Source organism: Misgurnus anguillicaudatus, chromosome 24 (genome assembly GCF_027580225.2).
Source record: "Misgurnus anguillicaudatus chromosome 24, ASM2758022v2, whole genome shotgun sequence".
Classification (NCBI taxonomy): Eukaryota; Metazoa; Chordata; class Actinopteri; order Cypriniformes; family Cobitidae; genus Misgurnus; species Misgurnus anguillicaudatus.
In genome coordinates, this window is record NC_073360.2 from 15,359,191 (window position 1) to 15,381,092 (window position 21,902).

Genomic DNA, 21,902 nt, shown 5'->3' on the forward strand with positions numbered 1-21,902 from the left:
TATTGAGTTGCATGTCTTGCAAAATGAATAATCTGTGTATTTTATTTAGCTTGAGCTCCAAAAGACGATAAATAAAGAATCACTAATGAGAAATTTAAATACTTTTTTTATATTATTTATTTCAGCTTTGACTTTACATGTCAAAATCGCAGTTTTAAACAGCTGTAAGCTACTTACCATAATCATGGACAAGATTATTTTCTGTAGCAGGGCCATTTGGTACCCTATGTGAAAAATGAAAAAAAAAAAACTAATAAATGAATGTCCATAGTGTGTACCTCTGCCAATTTTAAAGGCTGATCACAGCTCAGTTTACAGACTGTAACATACTGTGAATAGTAAGATGGTGGACCATCAACTGGCCTAATTTATCTTTAGGAAAAAATTGAAAGGTTAGATATTTATTGTGTTGCGCTGTGGTTTCTAGAAGAACAACAAAAAATATATAATAAATATACTTGCTAATAAAAATACAACATTGCAAAATATAACACCGTTAAGTAAACAAGTGAAGTGAATAAAGAGCATAAAAGAGCGAGAGTCTGACGCTGCGGCAGCTGGTTAGCAGTACACGTGTACGTGCTCAAACTGAGCACTGCAGTGCTCTGAGTCTCTGAGTTTCAAACCAAAATTACTATATATATATATATATGTATGTATGTATGTATGTATGTATGTATGTATGTATGTATGTATGTATGTATGTATTGCAATCAATTTATTTGAGCTACATTTAAACAAAAAAGATTAGTAAAGTAAAATAAAATCTAAAACTTTTGTTTAAATGTAGCATAAATAAATTGATTGCAACCACTTACCTTAAAAAAATTGATTAAATTCAATGAATTATTTTTTTCAGTGTGTTTGTCAATAATGTAAATTAAAAAGTAAAATATTAAAAACAGACTGTGTTTCTGATTACTACTAGTGGTTATCGAGATGAAAATGTGTGAAATGCATGATAACTACTATTGTGATATGGCATGGGGAGTGGCTTGAGTTTAGGGATTTGGGCAGCGTCAGTACTGTAGGAACTGTATAGTGACGCATATCTGGCAACCCTATTGTACAGTGAACGCTCAAACTGATTTTGCCAAGTGGTTGATGTCCTACTGAATGCCCCTTTAAAATATGGAATTTCAAAAAAAAAAAAAAAAACGGGGAGCATGCCCCCCAGATCCCCCTAGAGGGGTACCTTCCCACCATTTTCACCCCTGACCCATTTTCATGCCTGAATAAAGTATGTCTGTGAATGTTTTGCAGAGTAGTTAATTTATGACATATTTCTGTTTAAACCTTTAACAGATCTGTCAGGTGTCCGATATGTGTCCCCCCCCAATGTTAAACTCATTTAGGGCAGCGTCAGTAGGAACTGGTTACACAGAACTGGCAACCCTGTGCCATTGTACACTGAACTTTACGAAAACGAGTAAACTTTTGCTGTTATGGATCGCTGGAAAGGCAGAGTTGCTCTTGTTACTGGTGCTTCAGTGGGAATTGGAGCTGCAATAGCCAAATCTCTTGTCCAGCATGGCATGAAAGTGGTTGGTTGTGCCAGAAACGTGGAACAAATAGAGGTAATAACAATTGTCAAACATCGCTTTAAAATAAATATGCATAAATATGCGTTTGTGTATGATGCTGCATAAAGCCATAATTTTGGCACTTTAATTCTATATAAATGTGATCTGTCTGAGTTGGCCTACAGTGAATGATGCAATGAGAATATCACTGACAACAGTGGTCTGGCCAAGATATTGTCATTTAAAAAGTGGAGTTGCAGCCCTCAACTGATGTTTATGTTGTCATTTTGTGTATTGGCCACCAGTTGTGTGATTGCAGTACCAGTTTTAGCCACAAGTTTTGTGATTGCAGAACCAGTTTTGGCCACAATCCTACATACTGTTCCTTTAAATTACATCCTACAGCAAAACCCAAATCTAACCCTAAACCCAAGCGACAATGAAATATGCTTCCATTTGTACTGTTGCAGTAGCCTATCTGTTCATGAAATATCATGGTCCTGTTTTATACATTTTAACCAGTGCTAATATGAATAACATTTATTTAACTTAAAGCAAACTGACATAGTTTCATGAAATGTTCATTTTTCTTGCAGAAATTAGCATCAGAATTTGACAATAGTGGATTCAGTGGCACTTTAATTCCATATAAATGTGATCTGTCAGTAGAAGAAGAAATCTTGGCCATGTTTTCCTTTATCAAAGTTCAACATCATGGCGTTGACGTGTGCATCAATAACGCTGGCTTGGCTCATCCAGACAATATATTAACTGGCAAAACCAGTGGCTGGAAAGCTATGCTGGATGTAAGTAAGGTGCAGCACCTTTTTGTCTGCGAAGGTTATTATCAGAAAGAAATGTCAGAAAATTGAGAAAAAACTCGCTCACGCAGTATTTTGACGTCATTTACCAGTCAGTCTGCGCAGTTCTGCATGATTACTGACTGTTATGTCACTACAATATGCGTCGCTAGCAGGCGCTCATGGGCAGACAGCTCTCAACTCAAAGACTTTTATAAAAGCAATAGGGTATGAGAGGCTGTGCTGTGTCGTGAATAAGTAACGGCTGAAGGGGGTTGTTAGGCACGACGCGAAGCCCTTCGGCCGTTGCTTATTCACCATACAGCACTTGCCTCGAGTACCTTATTGCTTTTATAAAACGGTTACCACACAATATTAAAGTAAAAAAAACATTAGTGCAACTTTCATGAAGTTAAATCAATAAAAGCATTCCTTCCGCTAGAAAAAATAGTCCCTTAATGCAAACAACAACATGGAAGCTCAAATAAAAACAACAAACTGCTCTCAGACTTTGTCTCATTATATGTTTATGTGTTGCTAAGGGCGCAGTGATATTAAATAGAACCGTTGGGTGAAGCGGTCATAGCAGTGTTTTATCGTGAATAAAGCACACCTATTGACCAATCAGAATCAAGGTAGTGATGGTCGTTTTCGAAGCACTGCTTCATGAGGCTTCGAAACATTTACGAACCTTTTGTTTCGAATCAGTGGTTCGGAGCTTGTTTCAAACTGGCCCAAGTCACGTGATTTTAGCAAACGAGGCTTCATTACGTCATAACTGTTTCGAAACGTTTCGAAAATCCGACGATTCACCACTAGGGGGAGTTGATCACATGACCAGTGTCTAATATGTTTCGGTGAACTCGGGCCAGTTTTATTATAAAAGTTCATAAAACATTTATCCTTCTGACTAATAACACTGCCATTTTGTCTATTTATTGTTTATAGACAGATTTAATGACAAAAATGTGCATAATTAAAAGGGTAGTTAGTTTTAATCATTTGTTTGCCCTAAATAAAACTAAAAACACATAATACACTTTTAACTATGTCTAAATTAAGTTAAATAATTTTTTTTAACATATTTTAATAAAAATCTTGTTATTATTTTGTAAAAAAAAGTGTAAAATGTTTGGCCATATCTGCTTTACACTATTTTGACCAGCAGGGGTCGCCAGCGTGTGTGGTGTTTCGAACTGCTTCGAAAAACTGAATCAATTTTCAAAGCAATTGGTTCAATTGATTCGAAGCTTCGAAAAGCTTTGTTTCTCCCATCACTAAATCAAGGATTGGAACTAACCGTTTTATAAAATAGAACAAAAAATCCCTCGAGGGGGTAAACAAGGCAAGACTGAAATAATAGCAAACATGACAAAACTAAAAAAGACTCCTGACGATGACGTATACAAACACATACAATGATACCACAAAAACAAGAGACACAATGGCATTTAAATAAGGGAACTAATTAGGGGACAATAACAAACAGGTGAGGAAACTAATCATACATAATAAGGAAACAGGAGGGTAAGGTTAAGACTAAAGACGGGAGAGCACGTGCCACACATAACACATAGGTCACGTGACTCTCCAGACAAACACAGAACACTATATGAGGGTGTCAGGTTCCTGGTACTAGAAACAAGACTAAACACATAATGACATTCAGGATCCTGATAGATGGTCAGCTCACAGTTGACAGTACCTATTAAATTCCATCACATTTTTTATGGAAGTCAGTGGTCACTTACTGCTGTGTGTTTACCATAATTTCTCAAAATATCTTCTTTTTTGTTCATCAGACAAAAGAAATTCATACAGGTTTAGAACAACATGAGGATGAGTAAATGATGACAGAATCATAAATTCTGTGTAATTAAACATCAGAAAAATAATTACTAAGTTAATTACTAATTTGGCTGCCAAACAAAACATACTGGTTCTACGTTGTAAAACGTATTACTTCAGCCACGTTTATGCCTTTCATCCACTAATTCTGCATTTTTGACCCTCATAAACAGAGTCGTTCATAAACGCTGCAGACCCATGATCTTGCATGAATAAAATAGTTGCCCAGAGACACTGCATTTAGGATCAGCTGAGTGCTGAGACTTTCCTTAAAACAACTTAGGTAACACTTCAATTCAAAATGTCGTACTATTTTACATTTTTGCAGGTGAATGTGATCGGACTATCAGTGTGCACTCGTGAAGCTTACCAGTCCATGAAAGAAGGAAATGTTGATGATGGTCATATTATTAACATTAACAGGTAGAGCAATGATTATTTAGATATTTTCATTCATATTATTCATATTCATTCAATATTATTCATATTACAATATATGTGTTTTAGCATGTGTGGACACAAAGTTGTGCACTATAGTGACTATCACTTCTACACTGCTACCAAATATGCTGTGACTGCACTAACAGAAGGTTTGAGACAAGAGTTACGAGAGGCTAAAGCCCACATACGTGCCACGGTAAGACAAATCTAATGAAGAACTGATTTTTACAAAGACTTTTGACAGAAGTATGATTGTTCATATAAAACAGTGTAATGGTGCTGTGCTCTTTTAACAGTGTATATCTCCTGGTCTTGAGGAGACAGAGTTTGCTTTTCGACTTTTAAAACACAAGCCAGAGATGGCTGCTGCAACCTATACAAGTTTAAAGGTAAAAAATCTGCATCTCTTCTATAAGATACATTGCAGGTTTATAATGTATTTAAATGTTGTCTTCACAGTGCCTGGAAGCTGATGACGTTGCCTCTGCAGTTGTGTATGTACTGAGTGCTCCTCCACATGTTCAGGTGAGTTGGGTTCATTAGCTGACACACTGGGTTGCTTTTAACTCAAGCTGGGTAAATATTGGACAGTAAAAATCCACAGAGTGATAATTTATGCAATGCCTTTTCTATGTATAATGACTTTTACATAATGACTTTTATTATAACTGTGTGCTTTTGTCCTCTTTAGATTGGTGACATTCAGATGATGCCTGTTGAACAATTGATATAACCGAAATAAATACAATATGTCTTTCCAAATTTATTGATTATCAAATTAAAAGTTTATAGATTGTTATGTATTAGTGGCAAAACTTTTTTTAATTTGTTGTAAACAATGTTAATGTTGTAAAATGCAATTTGTAACGAATGCTGCGTTGTCTCCTTTACAAATTTCCACTTTTATAATTATTGGTAATGGTATAGGAGAAACTAAAACAAGCATTTCAGTAAATGTGAGAAATACTCTTACAGATATTGAGTTGAATGTCTTGCAAAATGAATAATCTGTGTATTTTATTTAGCTTGAGCTCCAAAAGACAATAAATAAAGAATCACTAATGAAAAAGTTTAATACTTTTTTATATTATTTATTTCAGCTTTGACTTTACATGTCAAAATCACAGTTTTAAACAGCTGTAACCATAATCATGGACAAAATTATTTTCTGTAGCAGGGCCATTTGGTACCCTATGTGAAAATGTTAAAAATAAACTAATAAATGAATGTCTATAGTGTGTATTATGAATACCTCTGCCAATTTTAAAGGGGACATTCCATGAAAATCAGACTTCTTCCATGTTTAAGTGCTATAATAGGGTCCCCAGTGCTTCTACCAACCCAGAAAACATGAAAATAGCAACCCTGTAACTTTGTTTGGGTAAGGCTCTCTCTGCAAGCATGCGTGTGAATATATAGGTCATTCGGATTTCGCTTCCCCCATGATGTAGTAAGGGGATCTTATTATAATGATACCGCCCCTTCATCTGCACTATCCAACCGTGACGCGGCCTCACGAGTGCGAGTGAACGAGAGAAAGAATGACTGACAGCACGACGTGTTTGTATTCCCTCAAACACAAACAGTAGCCTACAATCTTATAACTTGTAGTTTTAATGGTCTTTCTAAAGGTTGAAGATGAGGATTAATTACCTTAGTGCAAGAAAGAGAGAGCGAGTCAGTGAACGAATGAACAAACGAGAGAGAGAGAGAGAGAGAGAGAGAGAGAGAGAGAGAAAGAGCAACGCGACGGTTCACTTTCATCAATACAAGTATGTTGTTTAATATGTTTCTCTTAAGTTTATATGAATGAACACGAGGATTAATGCACTGCACGAGGCAGAGTGAGAGAACAATGCCTATTCACTATCATACACAATAAGCATAAATATGTTGTTTAATGTTTCTCTCAAGTTTCAGATGAATACCAGGAGTTACAAGATAGAGAGTGAGAGACTGACAGAAACGTGAATGTGCTCAATATGTGTACACAATAAACTTAAACATGTCATTTGATCAGTTTCTCTAAAGTTTAAGGATTAAACGTGTTGTTTTATTACAGATCATTTAAATGTGCTCGTGTGGTTTGGTCAAAAAGTAAACTTCTGAGTATTTGTGGACGTGTATTTTATTGTAACATGCTGAAAATCATTGTGCCTGTTTAAAACACTGGCAGCATGAGACCTAAAAGTCTTTATTTTTATTCCACAATGTTCCCCATCTGCTGATAAACATGTATTTAGTATGAATAAAACAAATGATTGACTTTTGAAACTTGTTCAAATATATAATGCTGAACATCTCTCAACAACTTCTTTCATGAGAAAATATTTCCTCTTGATGCGATGTCTTGTCTTCAGCGCGAGCGCTTCAGACTCCGCCCACCTGAGCAGCTCATTTGGATTTAAAGGGATACACACAAAAACGGTGCATAAAGTGCCTATTTTAACATGCCACAATAAATATATGGTATTTTGAGCTAAATCTACATATGTAGTCTGGGGACACCAAAGATTTATTTTAATATCTTAAAAACGTCTTGTGGAATGTCCCCTTTAAAGGGACACTTCACCCATTTGCATTAAGCTGTGTATAGTTAGAAACCCAGTCATGTTTTTGAATGGTCGTGCATCAGTCCCTCTGTTTCCCTGAGACAGGAGAAATATGGATTGCAGTGTTGCACTTCCTTCTTTCAGTGATGTAAAAATCATCATTTTGCATCATTGAAAGAATGAAGTATATCTTTGTAGAGGTGGTGAGACTACAAACACTCCTTTTCTCGGTCAAATAGGCACCAAATTCGAAATGTATGTCACGTTTTGATTACAAATATGATCAACTATTAATAAAGATGAATGTTTCCACGGGTGAAATGCTCCTTTAAAGGCTGATCACAGCGTAGTTTACTGACTGTAACATACTGTGAATAGTAGTGAATAATGGCTGATAAAGAGAAATTGAATGGTTAGATATTTATTGTGGTGCGCTGTGGTTTCTAGAAGAACAACAAAAAAATATAATAAATATACTTGCTAACACTGCAAAATATTACACCGTTAAGTAAACAAGTATGCATGGCATGCTATGAAGTGAATAAAGAGCATAAAAGCATGAGAGTCTGACACTGCGGCAGCTGGTTAGCCCTGCATGTCTGTCAGTCGACATCACGTGATGCCAAAGGTTATCATCAGAGACAATTATTGACTGGATGGATTACTGACTGCTGCTGGGTTTAAAAAAGTTGACATTTAAACTAAAAATAATGTTTAATTCGTTAAAATGTTTCATCCTAAAAACATTCAGTTTAGCCAACATGAAAAAATACTGTAGTATATGTTAGTAAGCTATTTAAAATCTATATTGCTAGCTATAATACAGTGTAGTAAAATTCGTAAATACTATAGTATGTTTTTGAACTTTAAAATTAATTGAACATTAATTATTCATATTAAATAATACTACAGTTTACATTAACAAAGTGTAGTGTTTCCTATAATATAGTACAATTTACAGTTTTCTAAAGTAACTCTTCAGTTTTTTTTCATTGTGGGAGTTTTTAGCCATTTATTAACATTATTTTTACGTTATTGCTTAAAAATGTTATCTCGTTCATGTTAATCTATGTGTAACAAACTAAAAAAAACATCTTACAGAATCTATGTAGTTTAATCTATTTAGTTTGCAGTCAACATCATATACTTTAACAAATAAGTTTAAAATTATAATTAAAACACACATACAGGCTGTGAATAATGCAGGAGAATGTCCAAGCAAAGTTTGTAATGCTTATCAGATTGAGGCAAACAGCCAAATTAAAAAAATGCATCTCAAAATGCATCAGATTGATGCTTTAAAATATGGAATTTTCACAAAAAAAATCCGGGGAGCATGCCCCCCAGACCCCCCTAGAGGGGTACCTTCCCACCATTTTCACCCCTGACCCATTTTCATGCCTGAATAAAGTATGTCTGTGAATGTTTTGCAGAGTAGTTAATTTATGACATATTTCTGTTTGAACCTTTAACAGATCTGTCAGGTGTCCGATATGTGTCCCCCCCAATGTTAAACTCATTTAGGGCAGCGTCAGTAGGAACTGGTTACACAGAACTGGCAACCCTGTGCCATTGTACACTGAACTTTACGAAAGCGAGTAAACTTTTGCTGTTATGGATCGCTGGAAAGGCAGAGTTGCTCTTGTTACTGGTGCTTCGGTGGGAATTGGAGCTGCAATAGCCAAATCTCTTGTCCAGAATGGCATGAAAGTGGTTGGTTGTGCCAGAAACGTCGAACAAATAGAGGTAATAACAACTGTCAAACATCGCTTAAAAATAAATATGCATTTATTTTAAAATGAATATGAGTTTGTGTATGATGCTGCATAAAGCCAAGTTGTGAGAAATAGGTTTGAATTTGTTGATGAAGCGTATATTTAACTTAAAATAAAGTAAACTGACATAGTTTCATGAAATGTTCATTTTCTTGCAGAAATTAGCATCAGAATGTGTCAAAAGTGGATTCAGTGGCACTTTAATTCCATATAAATGTGATCTGTCTGTAGAAGAAGAAATCTTGGCCATGTTTTCCTCGATCAAAATTCAACATCATGGCGTTGACGTGTGCATCAATAACGCTGGCTTGGCTCATCCAGACAATATATTAAATGGCAAAACCAGTGGCTGGAAAGCTATGCTGGATGTAAGTAACGTGCAGCACCTTTTTGTCTGCAAAAGTTATTATCAGAAAGAAATGTCAGAAAAGCGAGACCCAGTATTTTGACATCATGGTCAGTCTGCGCAGTGCCGCGTGATTACTGACTCTTATATCACTACAAGTATGTGTCGCTAGCAGGCGCTCAGGCTCTTTAAAAAGTTCAGTTCGTTCGATTTCTTTATTTATGCCATAATAAATTATAAATATTTGTAGTTGTATCTGTTCTTCTCTCTAAACAGCGTTGTTTACTCTTTATTGTTGACTCTTAAAGGGATAGTACACCTTAAAATGAAAATTCTGTCATCATTTACTCATCCTCATGTTGTTCTAAACTTGTATGAATTTCTTTTTTATGATGAACACAAAAGAAGATATTTTGATAAATGATGGTTAACACACAACAGATAGTGACCACTGACTTCCATAGTAGGAAAAAATATTTTGGAAGTATTGTGATAAATGATGGTAAACTCACAGTTGACAGTACCCATTAAATTCCATCATATTTTTTATGGAAGTCAGTGGTCACTATCTGCTGTGTGTTACCATCATTTCTCAAAATATCTTCTTTTGTGTTCATCAGACAAAAGAAATTCAAACAGGTTTAGAACAACACGAGGATGAGTAAATGATGACAGAATCATAAATTCTATGTAATTACACATCAGAAAAATAATTACTAACTTAATTAATTACTCATTTTGTTGCCAAACAAAACATACTGGTTCTACGTTTTACGTTGTAAAACGCATTACTTCAGCCACGTTTAAGCCTTTCATCCAGACTACTTCAGCGTAAACAGGGTTGTTAATAAACTCTGCAGACCCATGATCTTGTATGAAAAAATAGTTTCCCAGATGCACTATTAGGATCAGCTGAGTGCTAAGATTTTCCTTAAAGCAACTTTGGTAACACTTCAATTCAAAATGTCGTACTATTTTACATTTTTGCAGGTGAATGTGATCGGACTATCAGTGTGCACTCGTGAAGCTTACCAGTCCATGAAAGAAAGAAATGTTGATGACGGTCATATTATTAACATTAACAGGTACAGCAAGGATTTATTAGATATTTTCATTCATATTATTCTAGCATTAAATATATCACAATATTTGTTTTAGCATGTGTGGACACAGAGTTGTGCACAATAGTGACGTTCACTTCTACGCTGCTACCAAATTTGCTGTGACTGCACTAACAGAAGGTTTGAGACAAGAGTTACGAGAGGCTAAAGCCCACATACGTGCCACGGTAAGATAAACCTAATGAAGAACTGATGTTTACGAAGACTTTTGACAGATTGTTCATAGTAAAACAGTGTAATGGTGCTGTGCTCTTTTAACAGTCTATATCTCCTTGTCTTGTGGAGACAGAGTTTGCCTTTAGACTTTTAAAACACAAGCCAGAGATGGCTGCTGCAACCTATACAAGTTTTAAGGTAAAAAAAATCAGATTTTTTTCTGTAAGATACATTGCAGGTTTATAATGTATTTAAATGTTGTATTCACAGTGCCTGGAAGCTGATGACGTTGCCTCTGCAGTTGTGTATGTACTGAGTGCTCCTCCACATGTTCAGGTGAGTTGGGTTCATTAGCTGACACACTAGGTTGCTTTTAACTGAAGCTGGGTAAATATTGGACAGTATGAATCCACACAGTGATAATTCATGCAATGCTTTTTCTATGTATAATGACTTTTACATAATGACTATTATTATAACTGTGTGCTTTTGTCCTCTTTAGATTGGTGAAATTCAGATGAGGCCTGTAGAACAACTGACATAACTGAAATGAATACATTGAAACATCTTTCCAAATTTATTGATTATCAAATTAAAAGTTTACAGAATGTGATAGTGGCAAAACTTTTTTTAATTTGTTTGTAAACATGTTAATGTTGTAAAATGCAATTTGTAATGAATGCTGCTTTGTTTCATTTAGAAATGTCCACATTTGTAATTATTGGTAATAGGAGAAACTAAAACAAGCATTTCAGTAAATGTGTGAAATACTCTTGGTACTTTTTAAAATCAGATATTGAGTTACATGTCTTGCAAAATGAATAATCTGTGTAATTTATTTAGCTTGAGCTCCAAAAGATGATAAATAAAGAATCATTAATGAGAATGTTTGTTACTTTTTTATATTTATTTTAGCTTTGACCACCTGTAAAATTACAGCTTTAAACAGCTGTAAGCTACTTACCATAATCATGGACAAAATTATTTTCTGCAGGGCTATTTGGTACCCTATGTGAAAAATGAAAAAAAAAATGAAACTAATAAATGAATGTCTGTAGGGTGTATTATGAATTCCCCAATTGTACAGGCTGACCACAGCTCAGTTTACTGACTGTAACAGACTGTAAATAGTGGGATGCACTTTTAGACTTAACTGTAATTTCTACAGTTACTTACCACAAAATGCCCAGTATAATACCATAATTTTCGTTTCCAGTTCATTACTGTAATATGCATTTCATTAATGGTATTAACATTTAATTTACAGTGATTTACTGCATGTTTTGAATTTGCCGTAGACTGCTGTAAAACAACAGCAGTAGTGTTACTATAGTTGAATAAAACATTGTTATAAAAGCATATAAAATGGAAAAATAAAATATATCTATGAAATGAAATACATTTTATTTGTATGCTTTTAGCAGTGAAGCAAATTTCAAAATGTAAATTGTTTTTAGCAGTGTAAATAATTTATTGAGAATTGTAGATAGAAACAAGAAAAGGATTATGGATAAATGCTTGACCGTCAGATTTGAATTTGACCTCAAGACTTCAAAACACTAGTGACACTTCACCTCGTAAGCCGCCTTTCCACTGCCACTAAGGAGTTCTCCCCTAGTGGCAGTCGTAATGAAGTTTTAGTTTAATCGTATATGGGAAAGAAGCTCATTCCAGCGCAAGAGGCTTCATTCTAATATGTTTACCATGATGGAATAAATAAATGAATGCAAATGAATGAAACTATAAACAGCTATGCATATATGACAAAGATTGCAAATATTTTTTGAGAGAACATATAAAGACAAGATTTAAATAATAACGTACACAAATTAAATTAATAATGTATTATTATCAGTAATCAAAAGTCTTTTAAGGATTCAAGTGTTACTAATAAAGTTAAACCAAAAGGATGAATAATTTTCACCTCACACACGGTTTTTGATTATAATACACTGAAAAAAATCACTTCCGGTTGGAATCGCATGCGGTTTAGTCGCACAAGTTCAAATTTTTTAACGGATCCAACGCTCAAAACGGGTCCGATATTTACGCATCCGCAGATGGTCGGCACCTCACGCAACCCCTTTGCGACTCTCCATAGGAAATGAATGACTTCCGGCTTATCGCCCGTCGTTTGCCGTGTGCAGTGGAAAGGCTTTTTTAGAGTCTTGAGACTCACATAAGAGGCTACTTGGGGAGTGTAGCGAAGGACTTTTCAAGTGACTTTGTGGTGCTGTGGTAGTGTTATGGACCGCCAGTCCACCACGGGTGACCTGAGTTTGATTCCCCTTTAAGGAAATATATTTTTTTAAACTAGGTTACAGTAAGGGTATTATACAGTAAAATGGAACTGCGTTAAACACATCATAGTGTAAATGTACTGTAGCCTAATGGGGCAGTTACAGTGAGTTACCGCATATATACAATAAAAAGTCTAACAGTGAGGTGGACCATCAACTGGCATAATTTATCTTTTGGAAAGAATTGCTGATAAAGAGAAATTAAACGTTTATATTTATTTATTTATAATAAATATACTTGCTAATAAAAATACAACATTGCAAAATATAACACAGTTAAGTAAACAAGTATGCATGGTTTTTTGCCGCATCTAGCGGTGAGATTGTGAATAGCAACCAAATTCAATTTCGTAGCTCGATGAAAGCGAAAAGTGAAAGTGACAAGCAAGCTTGTCAAGTATGCAACGCATTATTAGGGTAGGGTGCCTAAGGCTAACCACTAGGCTAGGGTATTTGGGTAGATAAATGTAAAAATGTGAAATTTGATAAACACTTATTAAAAATATAAAATTGATTGACCCATCTTGCAAAATAAAGAATGTTACATTTTTTTATTAATTATAGTTTCATTAACAGTTTAATTTTACAGTTTAATTTTTATATAGGAATGCTTTTGTTTAGAGCTATAAACTTATTTCTTTTCTGTACATGGGATACAATGTAAAAAACTTGGTTTTGCAAGTCAATTCAATGTACTATTTTAAGTTTTTACGTGTGATGGTTGACATAACTTATAAAAACAAGTTGAAATTGTTTATCTTAATTCTTTAATTAAAGTAGCATAACATATATGTTGATTTGACAAAAATGCTGCATTACAGTGTATTGGCAATAAAGCAGCAGTAGACTGAATCTGTACCTTAAAAAAATGGGAATGTAAATATGAATTTCTGTTTGGAGTGTACATAATAAATTAAAATGCTACCTGTTGAATTGAGAAATGAAAGCATTTTATTTTTTTAAATATTAAAAATGTTTTCTCTCAAATCAGATGACAGTTAATAACACACTAGTGTCATTTGGATTAGTTTAATTTATGTAGCCTGCTTTTTGGAGCTTCGCCATTAAAGACATGAAAGCATTTTAATATGAAGCTATTCGTTAGTGTTGAAGAACGTAAGTCAGATGATACGATGATGAATTATGAATTTTCATGTGAATTATTTCGTTAAATGTTAAAGTCATGCCTGTGAAGTTTTTAAGTGTGTTGCTATTGGCTGGCTATTAAGTGTCAGACACAGCAGGGAGGAGTCGGACTACATAACAAGCAAAGTCAAAATCTCAGCTCTCTATGTTGAGGGTAATGATGGATCGCTGGAAAGGCAGAGTTGCTGTTGTTACTGGTGCTTCAGTGGGAATCGGAGCTGCAATAGCCAAATCTCTTGTCCAGCATGGCATGAAAGTGGTTGGTTGTGCCAGAAACGTCGAACAAATAGAGGTACCGTGAATATTGGGTTGTTAGATTATATATAAGGGGAGAACCGGGATGAAAGTAACAAAGCGATTTCCTCCGAGGATTTTTGCATTCCAAACTATGACAGCATCCTTGACACGCAACTCTTGACAGACAGTTGTTACTTTTGTCCCGCTGCTAATAGGCTATTGTTGTATAGGCCTATGTTAAAAATTTATATTATTCTAATTTGATTTAATTTTATTTTCAGTGTTCAAACTGTTAAAAATGTTTTCTTTTCAACAATTCAAGTTTGTCATGTCTCGTTGCTTTTGAAACATTTGATAAAACTGAATTTTAAAATGAAAATGTAATTTCATATTTTTTTTACAAAGATAAATGACAAAATAGGTTTGCAGTTAATATGTTTGCATAATAACGAGGTCATAGTTGTGTATATTTATACTAAAAACAAGTTTATAACACAAACATCTATCTTGTTCTGTTGTGTTGACTCACCTGTTTGTTACGTTCGTCTCTGCTGACAGGGTCAACAATGCGCTCCCTATGTTAAAAGTGAAATTATACTGAAGTCGTTTTATATTTGTTCAAAATTCCACCTGGTATTGATAGCCCATACTCGTGAGTTCCTGACCATAGCAAAAATATATCTCTATCTCAAACATTATCTTTATAAAATTAAGTTTTTCTGAAAAATGGTACTTTGAAAATTGTTACGATTGCAGGTGCATGCAAGAAACAGATTGATGATGTTCTTGAATAAGGACAGTGTACTTTTTGAAAGGCTTTCCAAGCGTTTTCATCAGTCATTACATTATATAGCGTTTGATATGTTATAGTTCTGTTAATAAAACCAACAAGGTTCAGTAGCCTAAACTGTAAAATATATTTACTGCCTTAAATCAAGATAAATAATAGTAGCCTAAGTTGAAATGACTTTAAAAAAATTAATGAATCAAAGAATTTTTACAGTGTTCGAAGTAGTAACACAAGACACACCCAATGAAATAGTTAAGATAAGATAAAAACACAGTTGCTTAACATTAATGTATTTGTTTACATTTCAACTAATAAAACACGGGAACACGGATGCTGCAAATAATATTGACATGCACAGTTTAATATTACACTAAAACAAATATTATTGTTTTTGAAATAACAAATATGACATTATATTTACAACCAATGATTTAACCACACAGTGTGTTCGTGACATTTGAACGTCTTGTCTTATCTTAAATCCGAAAGTGAACAGGTGACATTCCACCTAAACGGTGGCATTTGCATGCTGTAACTTGTCAAAATTTCAAAAATGTTTTTGTCAATCTCAGGTAACTAGTTTATTTTTTAACATGGTTTCCTAATATAGGATTGGGTCATTTTGGTAACGGGACTGAAAGAAACAGGAGGACTTAGTTTTTTGCATATAGTGCATCAAATATAGCTGCATTGAGTGTGCTAATAGCATGAGGACACTGAGCAAATTCTAGTGATTTAGCAAAAATTTTGTATTTTAAAAATATAGCCTACCCATAACATAAAAAAATCGTAAGACTGTTCTTGACGTAAAATGTGCTTTACGTCCTTGGTAGAAATTACACCGGTTGCACCATAGGTGTAGAGACTAAATCTTACCTCTAGTCAAAGGTTGTTGGCGTGAGTACTTATTAAAAGCTTTGTTTAGTTTCTTTTTAATTCAGAATTGATCAAATTAATTGCCAAATTATTACCTTTTGTAAAAACGAGTCTCGTTTAACGAGAGGCTTTCGTTTATTTGATGTGCAGGTTTGATGGGTCTGCACGTGACGCACGCATCTTGAGGGAAAGCGCGCACTTGAAAATGTATGAGAAGAGGGAAAGCTCTCATTTCTCATCATTAGCTGGCGACAGTAAATGTGAGCTTTTAACCATAGCGACGCGATTGGCGTCTCAATTACCGCACACGCGGGGACGCGCATCGTCTACGCTGAGCGTAGCTGCGCCTGGTCGTAATAGATGGCGCTTCATGTGACAAAGGCGGACGTAGTTAAGCCCGAGTGCTTTATACCCGTCTAGCTTGTGCAACCGACCAGACCCTGTAACTTCCTCATGAAATGTGACTAGTGGAATATTACTAGATTTTCAGAGGGGGAAACGTGTTGGGCATGTTAACGCCACTAGGGGGCGGTGTATGTGCAATGTTGTTGTTACTTTCTGGTGCGGCCAGTCACACATGTAGTTCAGTATTAAACGTGAGTTAAAAGACATTTCTCCGTGTCTGCGGTTTATTAAAAGGCTCTGTGCATTAACAGAACACTACAGGAGTGAAATCCTGGAGATATGACTAAAACGTGCATTTTATCTAACATATGACTTTATTTTTTTTCAATTTTAAAAGAAAAGATGGGATATAGACACACATAAAAACTATATATATCTTAAACCCCAAATAGCTGGAAGAAATCTGAAAAAAAAATCTAGCCAAACATATATCAATACAATAAAAGATCGATCTCGCTGTGATTTGTGACATTAAAGCTAATAACTTACACAAGAGAGATCTCCCATCAGGTTTTTTGATATCTTGCATATTAGCCACAAGAAACAATTGAAAAATAGATTATTCTGTAATAAGTATGCAGGAGAGTAGACTTTTTGTTGCCACAAACTAGTAGTACTATAGTAAACACTGGAATAATTAATTTTGTTAAGTAGGGATAGTTTCGAGAACACTTTTAAATCTCATCTTTAAAAAAATGCTTATTCTTCCTTTAACCCCTCCCTATTTAAGCAATATCGCTCGAGTAGGAGTGTGATATAGCTCTATATCATCACGGCTGTGATGCGGCCTCGTGCCGGAGGCAATCACAGCCGTGATGATATAGAGCTATATCACACGACTCCGAGAGCGATATTGCTTTTATACAACAGTTCGACGGCACACGTTTGAAAAACGAAAACTAGAAAACAACAACGGAGTTATTTTAAAAGCCTCTTTGTTTGAGAACTACTTCTTCCGCCACGGATTTGAGGGCGACCAGAATGACAGGTAAAACTTTCGGCTGCTTTGAAGCTCATAACAACTCAATGGACAGAAAAGCCGTTACTTTATATTACCGTTTCTTGGTCACAAAGTGTAGTTTTAAGATTAGTTCAGTCGAGAATGTATCTGTATTATATTTAAATCTGCAGTCGATTAGTAAAGATAGCGCCTGTTTGAACGTTTGCTTAGTGAGATTCGGTACAAATGAGAACCAAAGCATGAGCGGACATCAGTGTTCACTCGCCCCGCTGACCACCGCCCTCTCTGGGCTACATTTCTGAAAGGTATTCCCTGGCTCTCCTGTTGGCCTTGTTTGTTTATGATCGTCAAAATGAGATCAAATCAGCAGTATTTGGTGTCATGATCAAACTTGTACTTGTTTTTTTATTCATATTTAGTGTCTTTTGTGTTGTTATTGTTTTGGCGCGAGGTAAAAGTTAATAAAACTATACTTGTGAAACGTTACTATTGCTTTCTCATTTATTCTTAACGTGATACGAGCACTCGATTATTATTATTAAACTTTGTTCTTGTCAGTACTATACAAAACGGTTTTTTATAAGTGTCAGAGAGATGTTTTTGCATGCTGCTTATAATATACCAGTGGCGATATCTCATAACATGTTTTAATAGTCACGTCACGATAAAGTAAATGATCAATGTCCACATTTAAAAGCTGCGGGGCTTACCTGCAGTTCCACGGTGTTTTCGCGTTGTGATAAAAGATATAGCTCCAGAAAAAAACGAGTGTTTATATTCCTCTTTCCAAGTGTTAAGCGTCCACACGATGTGACAAGACATTACTCCCATTAACTTTAACGTAACATCCAAAAGCGCTGATCTTTGACGGAATAATACTTCTGATTGGGGATTCACAGACTGATTTATGAGCTAGTAAACTAATGAGACACACACACGGAGAGTGATTCACACAACGCGTCTGTGTTTTTCCATTCAGAGATGAGCCTGCTTAGGACCTCCATTCACTAGGTGGCGGAATAATACGAAAGGTGAAGCGGCTACAGTGCTGTTATCAGTACAATATCGTATAGCTCTTAGCCAATCAGATTCGAGAACCAGAAAGAACTGTTGTATAATCTAGCATATGCAACTCTAAGCAAGGTCTGTAACTTGTATTGGATGCACTTTTTGTGTTTTTTTTTTCTCTTCACGATGACTTTCTTTATCAGTTGAAATTCGCTTTGCATTATAACCCTTCATAAAGTGTATATTGTTTTCACAGGAATTGGCATCAGAATGTGTCAAAAGTGGATTCAGTGGCACTCTGATTCCATACAAATGTGATCTGTCTGTAGAAGAAGAAATCTTATCCATGTTCACCTGGATCAAAGATCAACATCATGGCGTTGACGTATGCATCAATAACGCAGGCTTGGCTTTTCCAGAACCTCTATTAAATGGCAAAACCAGCAGCTGGAAGACTATGTTAGATGTGAATGTGACACACATAAATATATAAAGAATACATAAAAAATATACATATGAAATCACAAACATCACATTTTGCAGGTGAATGTGATCGGATTGTCAGTGTGCACCCGTGAGGCTTACCAGTCCATGAAAGAAAGAAATGTTGATGATGGTCATATTATTAACATTAACAGGTAAAGAAGATTTTTATCTGACAGAGCTTTTCAATCATATTCATGTCTGTGTCATTGTAATGTATCTTACTGTGTTTTAGCTTGTGTGGACATCGGGTCATGCCCAGAGCTGACATACACTTCTACACGGCAACCAAATACGCTGTGACTGCACTTACAGAAGGTTTGCGGCAAGAGCTACAGGAAACCAAGAGCCACATACGTGTCACCGTAAGAGCCAACTATCAGCGACAATATTAGGAAAAAAATCACAGCTAATAAACCGCTAGGATCTGAATCGAATCATGACTCTTAATTGCTATAATATATGATGATTGATGTTCACAAAACTATGATGGCACTATGAATGCTTGTTCTTCAACAGAGTATATCTCCTGGTTTAGTGGAGACGATGTTCACCCCTCGCCTCTATAGTCATATGCCAGAAATTGCTGTTGCTGCTTATAAATATATAAAGGTATAGAATAGAAAACATTCAATTATCATTCAATATATCAGTTATATAAATGTGGAACACATACACTCACCTAAAGGATTATAAGGAACACCATACTAATACTGTGTTTAAACCCCTTTCGCCTTCAGAACTGCCTTAATTCTACATGGCATTTGATTCAACAAGGTGCTGAAAGCATTCTTTAGAAATGTTGGCCCATATTGATAGGATAGCATCTTGCAGTTGATGGAGATTTGTGGGATGCGCATCCACGAAGCTCCCGTTCCACCACATCCCAAAGATGCTCTATTGGGTTGCTCTATTTCACACCATTCTTTGTAAACCCTAGAAATGGTTGTGAGTGAAAATCTCAGTAACCGAGCAGATTGTGAAATACTCAGACAGGCCCGTCTGGCACCAACAACCATGCCATGCTCAAAATTGAATCACCTTTCTTTCCCATTCTGACATTCAGTTTAGAGTTCAGGAGATTGTCTTAACCAGGACCACACCCCTAAATGCACTAAAGCAACTGCCATGTGATTGGTTGATTGGATAATTGCATTAATGAGAAATTGAAAGGTGTTCCTATTAATCCTTTAGGTGAGTGTATAGGGTTAATTTTTAAATCTTGTATTTTTGTAGTGTCTACAGGCAGATGATATAGCCAATGCAGTGGTGTATGTTTTAAGTGCTCCCGCTCATGTTCGGGTAAGTGTTCCTCATCACCGGAGAATATATGGATTTAGTCTATTCATAACATAAATAAAATGTCTGTTTATGAAAAAAATAACAGTATCAAATCTTTGTTGTGTGTTTATTCGTATTTACTGTATATATAGAGTCATAGAGTAATTTTTGGTATGGTTGCAAAATTCTAGGAATTTTGAAAAATTATATTACACAAAATATATGGGAATTGTGGCACACAATTGAAGATGAGTCAGATGTGGAGGAAGCTAATGTACTTTGAAAGGGATACAGTTTGTATAAATGACCCAAATTTACAAATAAGTTAAATTCCTTTAAGTTCGGAAATTTCTGAGCTTTGCAAACCCTATTTTTGAGTATCAGGTGAAAATGATTTTTATTGAAATTTGAACAATGGTTAATTGTTGGTAGTTTTTCTCTTTTTTTGTAGATTGGAGAACTTCAGGTGATGCCTGTGGAACAGATGTATTCCTAACTTAACAGTTCATCTACAAAATATTTCAGACATTTTTGGCCAGGAATTTCCAATGTGTCCAACAGGTTTAGAAATGAATGGGTTCTAGGCAAAACGTCACTGAAAAAGATAAAACTGTTTTTACTTGTAACATCTGATGTAATCTTTAAATAGTTTAAAGCGATACTTCAGCAAAAAAATGAAATGATTTACTCAATCAATGGACGTCAGAAGCCAAAAAATGTGATTGGGGCCAAAACTTTTCCTGGAGTAGATGCCATTTTCGTGCATTCTGGTGCCTTTTAATTAAACAACTACCTTTTTAGCCTAAAATCTTTGTTAACCTTGTTGTGTCATTGGAGCACAGCAGGTGAACGTATCAAAAACAATGGATTGGAGTTTAATTTATATGGAATCTAAATGAGTCAAGTGGAATGGATTTGAGGAAGCAGCAGCATGGAAGTCAAGGCTGTTGCTAAAACGCTGAATGGAGTTTAGTTAACATTTGACTGATGGCGCTGACAGACATATGCGCTACATTAAAGAAAAAGTGAGTGGGTCCAATATCATTGGCATGAAAAAGTGGGTGGGTTTTGTCCGAGATACATATGTCTATCATCTTTCAGAAGAGCACAATTTGAGTTATTTCGGAAAATGTCCTGGCTCTTCCAAGCTTTGAAATGGTAGAAAACAGGGTCCACGACCAGTGTTGGGGGTAACGCATTACAAGTAACTTGAGTTACGTAATAATATTACTTTTCTGAAGTAACGAGTAAAGTAACGCATTACTTTTTAAATGTACACATTAATATTTGAGTTACTTTTTCAAAAAAGTAACTCGAGTTACTTTTTTAGTTTAATTAATTTGATTAAAAAATATGTACAGAATTAAACTAAACGTATGCACTCTCTGTGCCTGTGTGGAAACAGTTTGAGTCAGAAACTGAGATGGCAGGCCAGAGCTAAACATTTTTGTGATGAAATATGCAATTTCTGAATGCAGAACTTTTCAGTCATAAAAACTCCTGCAAGGCCTGAAAGAGATCAAGCTTTAGCCAAGAAAAAGTAACGCAAAAGTAACTAAAAGTAACGTAAGCATTACTTTCCATGAAAAGTAACTAAGTAATGCAATTAGTTACTTTTTTGGGGAGTAACTTAATATTGTAATGCATTACTTTTAAAAGTAACTTTCCCCAACACTGTCCACGACTATGCACTTTTTGGGTTTATTCTTATTCGTGACTGGCATTGTTTCGTTCTCCACCTTTGCTACTATCACTATGCTTCTTACGCTACGTCCTATGCTGAAACTCTCAGGTGAATGCGCATTAGTTCGCTAATGGAAGCTAGATATTTTTCTTACAAAATTGCATGAATT

General features: G+C 35.2%; 3 protein-coding genes across 3 annotated transcripts; all 3 read left to right on the forward strand.

Annotated features, from left to right (window-relative positions):
- The first annotated feature begins 1,354 nt into the window (after positions 1-1,354).
- LOC129437802 (dehydrogenase/reductase SDR family member 11) lies at positions 1,355-5,824 on the forward strand. The gene is made up of 7 exons (XM_055196106.2): positions 1,355-1,577; positions 2,120-2,329; positions 4,500-4,594; positions 4,679-4,808; positions 4,909-5,001; positions 5,072-5,137; positions 5,304-5,824. The coding sequence occupies exons 1-7, from the start codon at positions 1,446-1,448 to the stop codon at positions 5,343-5,345; spliced, it is 768 nt and encodes a 255-aa protein (XP_055052081.2). The 5' UTR covers positions 1,355-1,445; the 3' UTR covers positions 5,346-5,824.
- A 2,822-nt stretch (positions 5,825-8,646) lies between these two features.
- Positions 8,647-11,448, forward strand: LOC129437800 (dehydrogenase/reductase SDR family member 11). Its single transcript, XM_055196103.2, has 7 exons — positions 8,647-8,910; positions 9,098-9,307; positions 10,276-10,370; positions 10,444-10,573; positions 10,668-10,760; positions 10,833-10,898; positions 11,065-11,448. The coding sequence occupies exons 1-7, from the start codon at positions 8,779-8,781 to the stop codon at positions 11,104-11,106; spliced, it is 768 nt and encodes a 255-aa protein (XP_055052078.2). The 5' UTR covers positions 8,647-8,778; the 3' UTR covers positions 11,107-11,448.
- Positions 11,449-14,137: 2,689 nt separating this feature from the next.
- Positions 14,138-21,384, forward strand: LOC129437797 (dehydrogenase/reductase SDR family member 11). Its single transcript, XM_055196099.2, has 7 exons — positions 14,138-14,300; positions 18,542-18,751; positions 18,829-18,923; positions 19,004-19,133; positions 19,288-19,380; positions 20,005-20,070; positions 20,501-21,384. The coding sequence occupies exons 1-7, from the start codon at positions 14,154-14,156 to the stop codon at positions 20,543-20,545; spliced, it is 786 nt and encodes a 261-aa protein (XP_055052074.2). The 5' UTR covers positions 14,138-14,153; the 3' UTR covers positions 20,546-21,384.
- The last annotated feature ends 518 nt before the right edge of the window (positions 21,385-21,902 follow it).

Coding starts and splice junctions, on each gene's coding strand:
- LOC129437802 (XM_055196106.2), top strand. CDS start 1,446: ATGGATCGCTGGAAAGGCAGAGTTGCTCTTGTTACTGGTGCTTCAGTG. Junction 4,595..4,678: donor CATATTATTAACATTAACAG/GTAGAGCAATGA, acceptor TATGTGTTTTAG/CATGTGTGGACACAAAGTTG. Junction 5,138..5,303: donor GTGCTCCTCCACATGTTCAG/GTGAGTTGGGTT, acceptor TGTCCTCTTTAG/ATTGGTGACATTCAGATGAT.
- LOC129437800 (XM_055196103.2), top strand. CDS start 8,779: ATGGATCGCTGGAAAGGCAGAGTTGCTCTTGTTACTGGTGCTTCGGTG. Junction 8,911..9,097: donor GAAACGTCGAACAAATAGAG/GTAATAACAACT, acceptor ATTTTCTTGCAG/AAATTAGCATCAGAATGTGT. Junction 9,308..10,275: donor GCTGGAAAGCTATGCTGGAT/GTAAGTAACGTG, acceptor ACATTTTTGCAG/GTGAATGTGATCGGACTATC.
- LOC129437797 (XM_055196099.2), top strand. CDS start 14,154: ATGTTGAGGGTAATGATGGATCGCTGGAAAGGCAGAGTTGCTGTTGTT. Junction 14,301..18,541: donor GAAACGTCGAACAAATAGAG/GTACCGTGAATA, acceptor TTGTTTTCACAG/GAATTGGCATCAGAATGTGT. Junction 19,134..19,287: donor AGAGCCACATACGTGTCACC/GTAAGAGCCAAC, acceptor GTTCTTCAACAG/AGTATATCTCCTGGTTTAGT.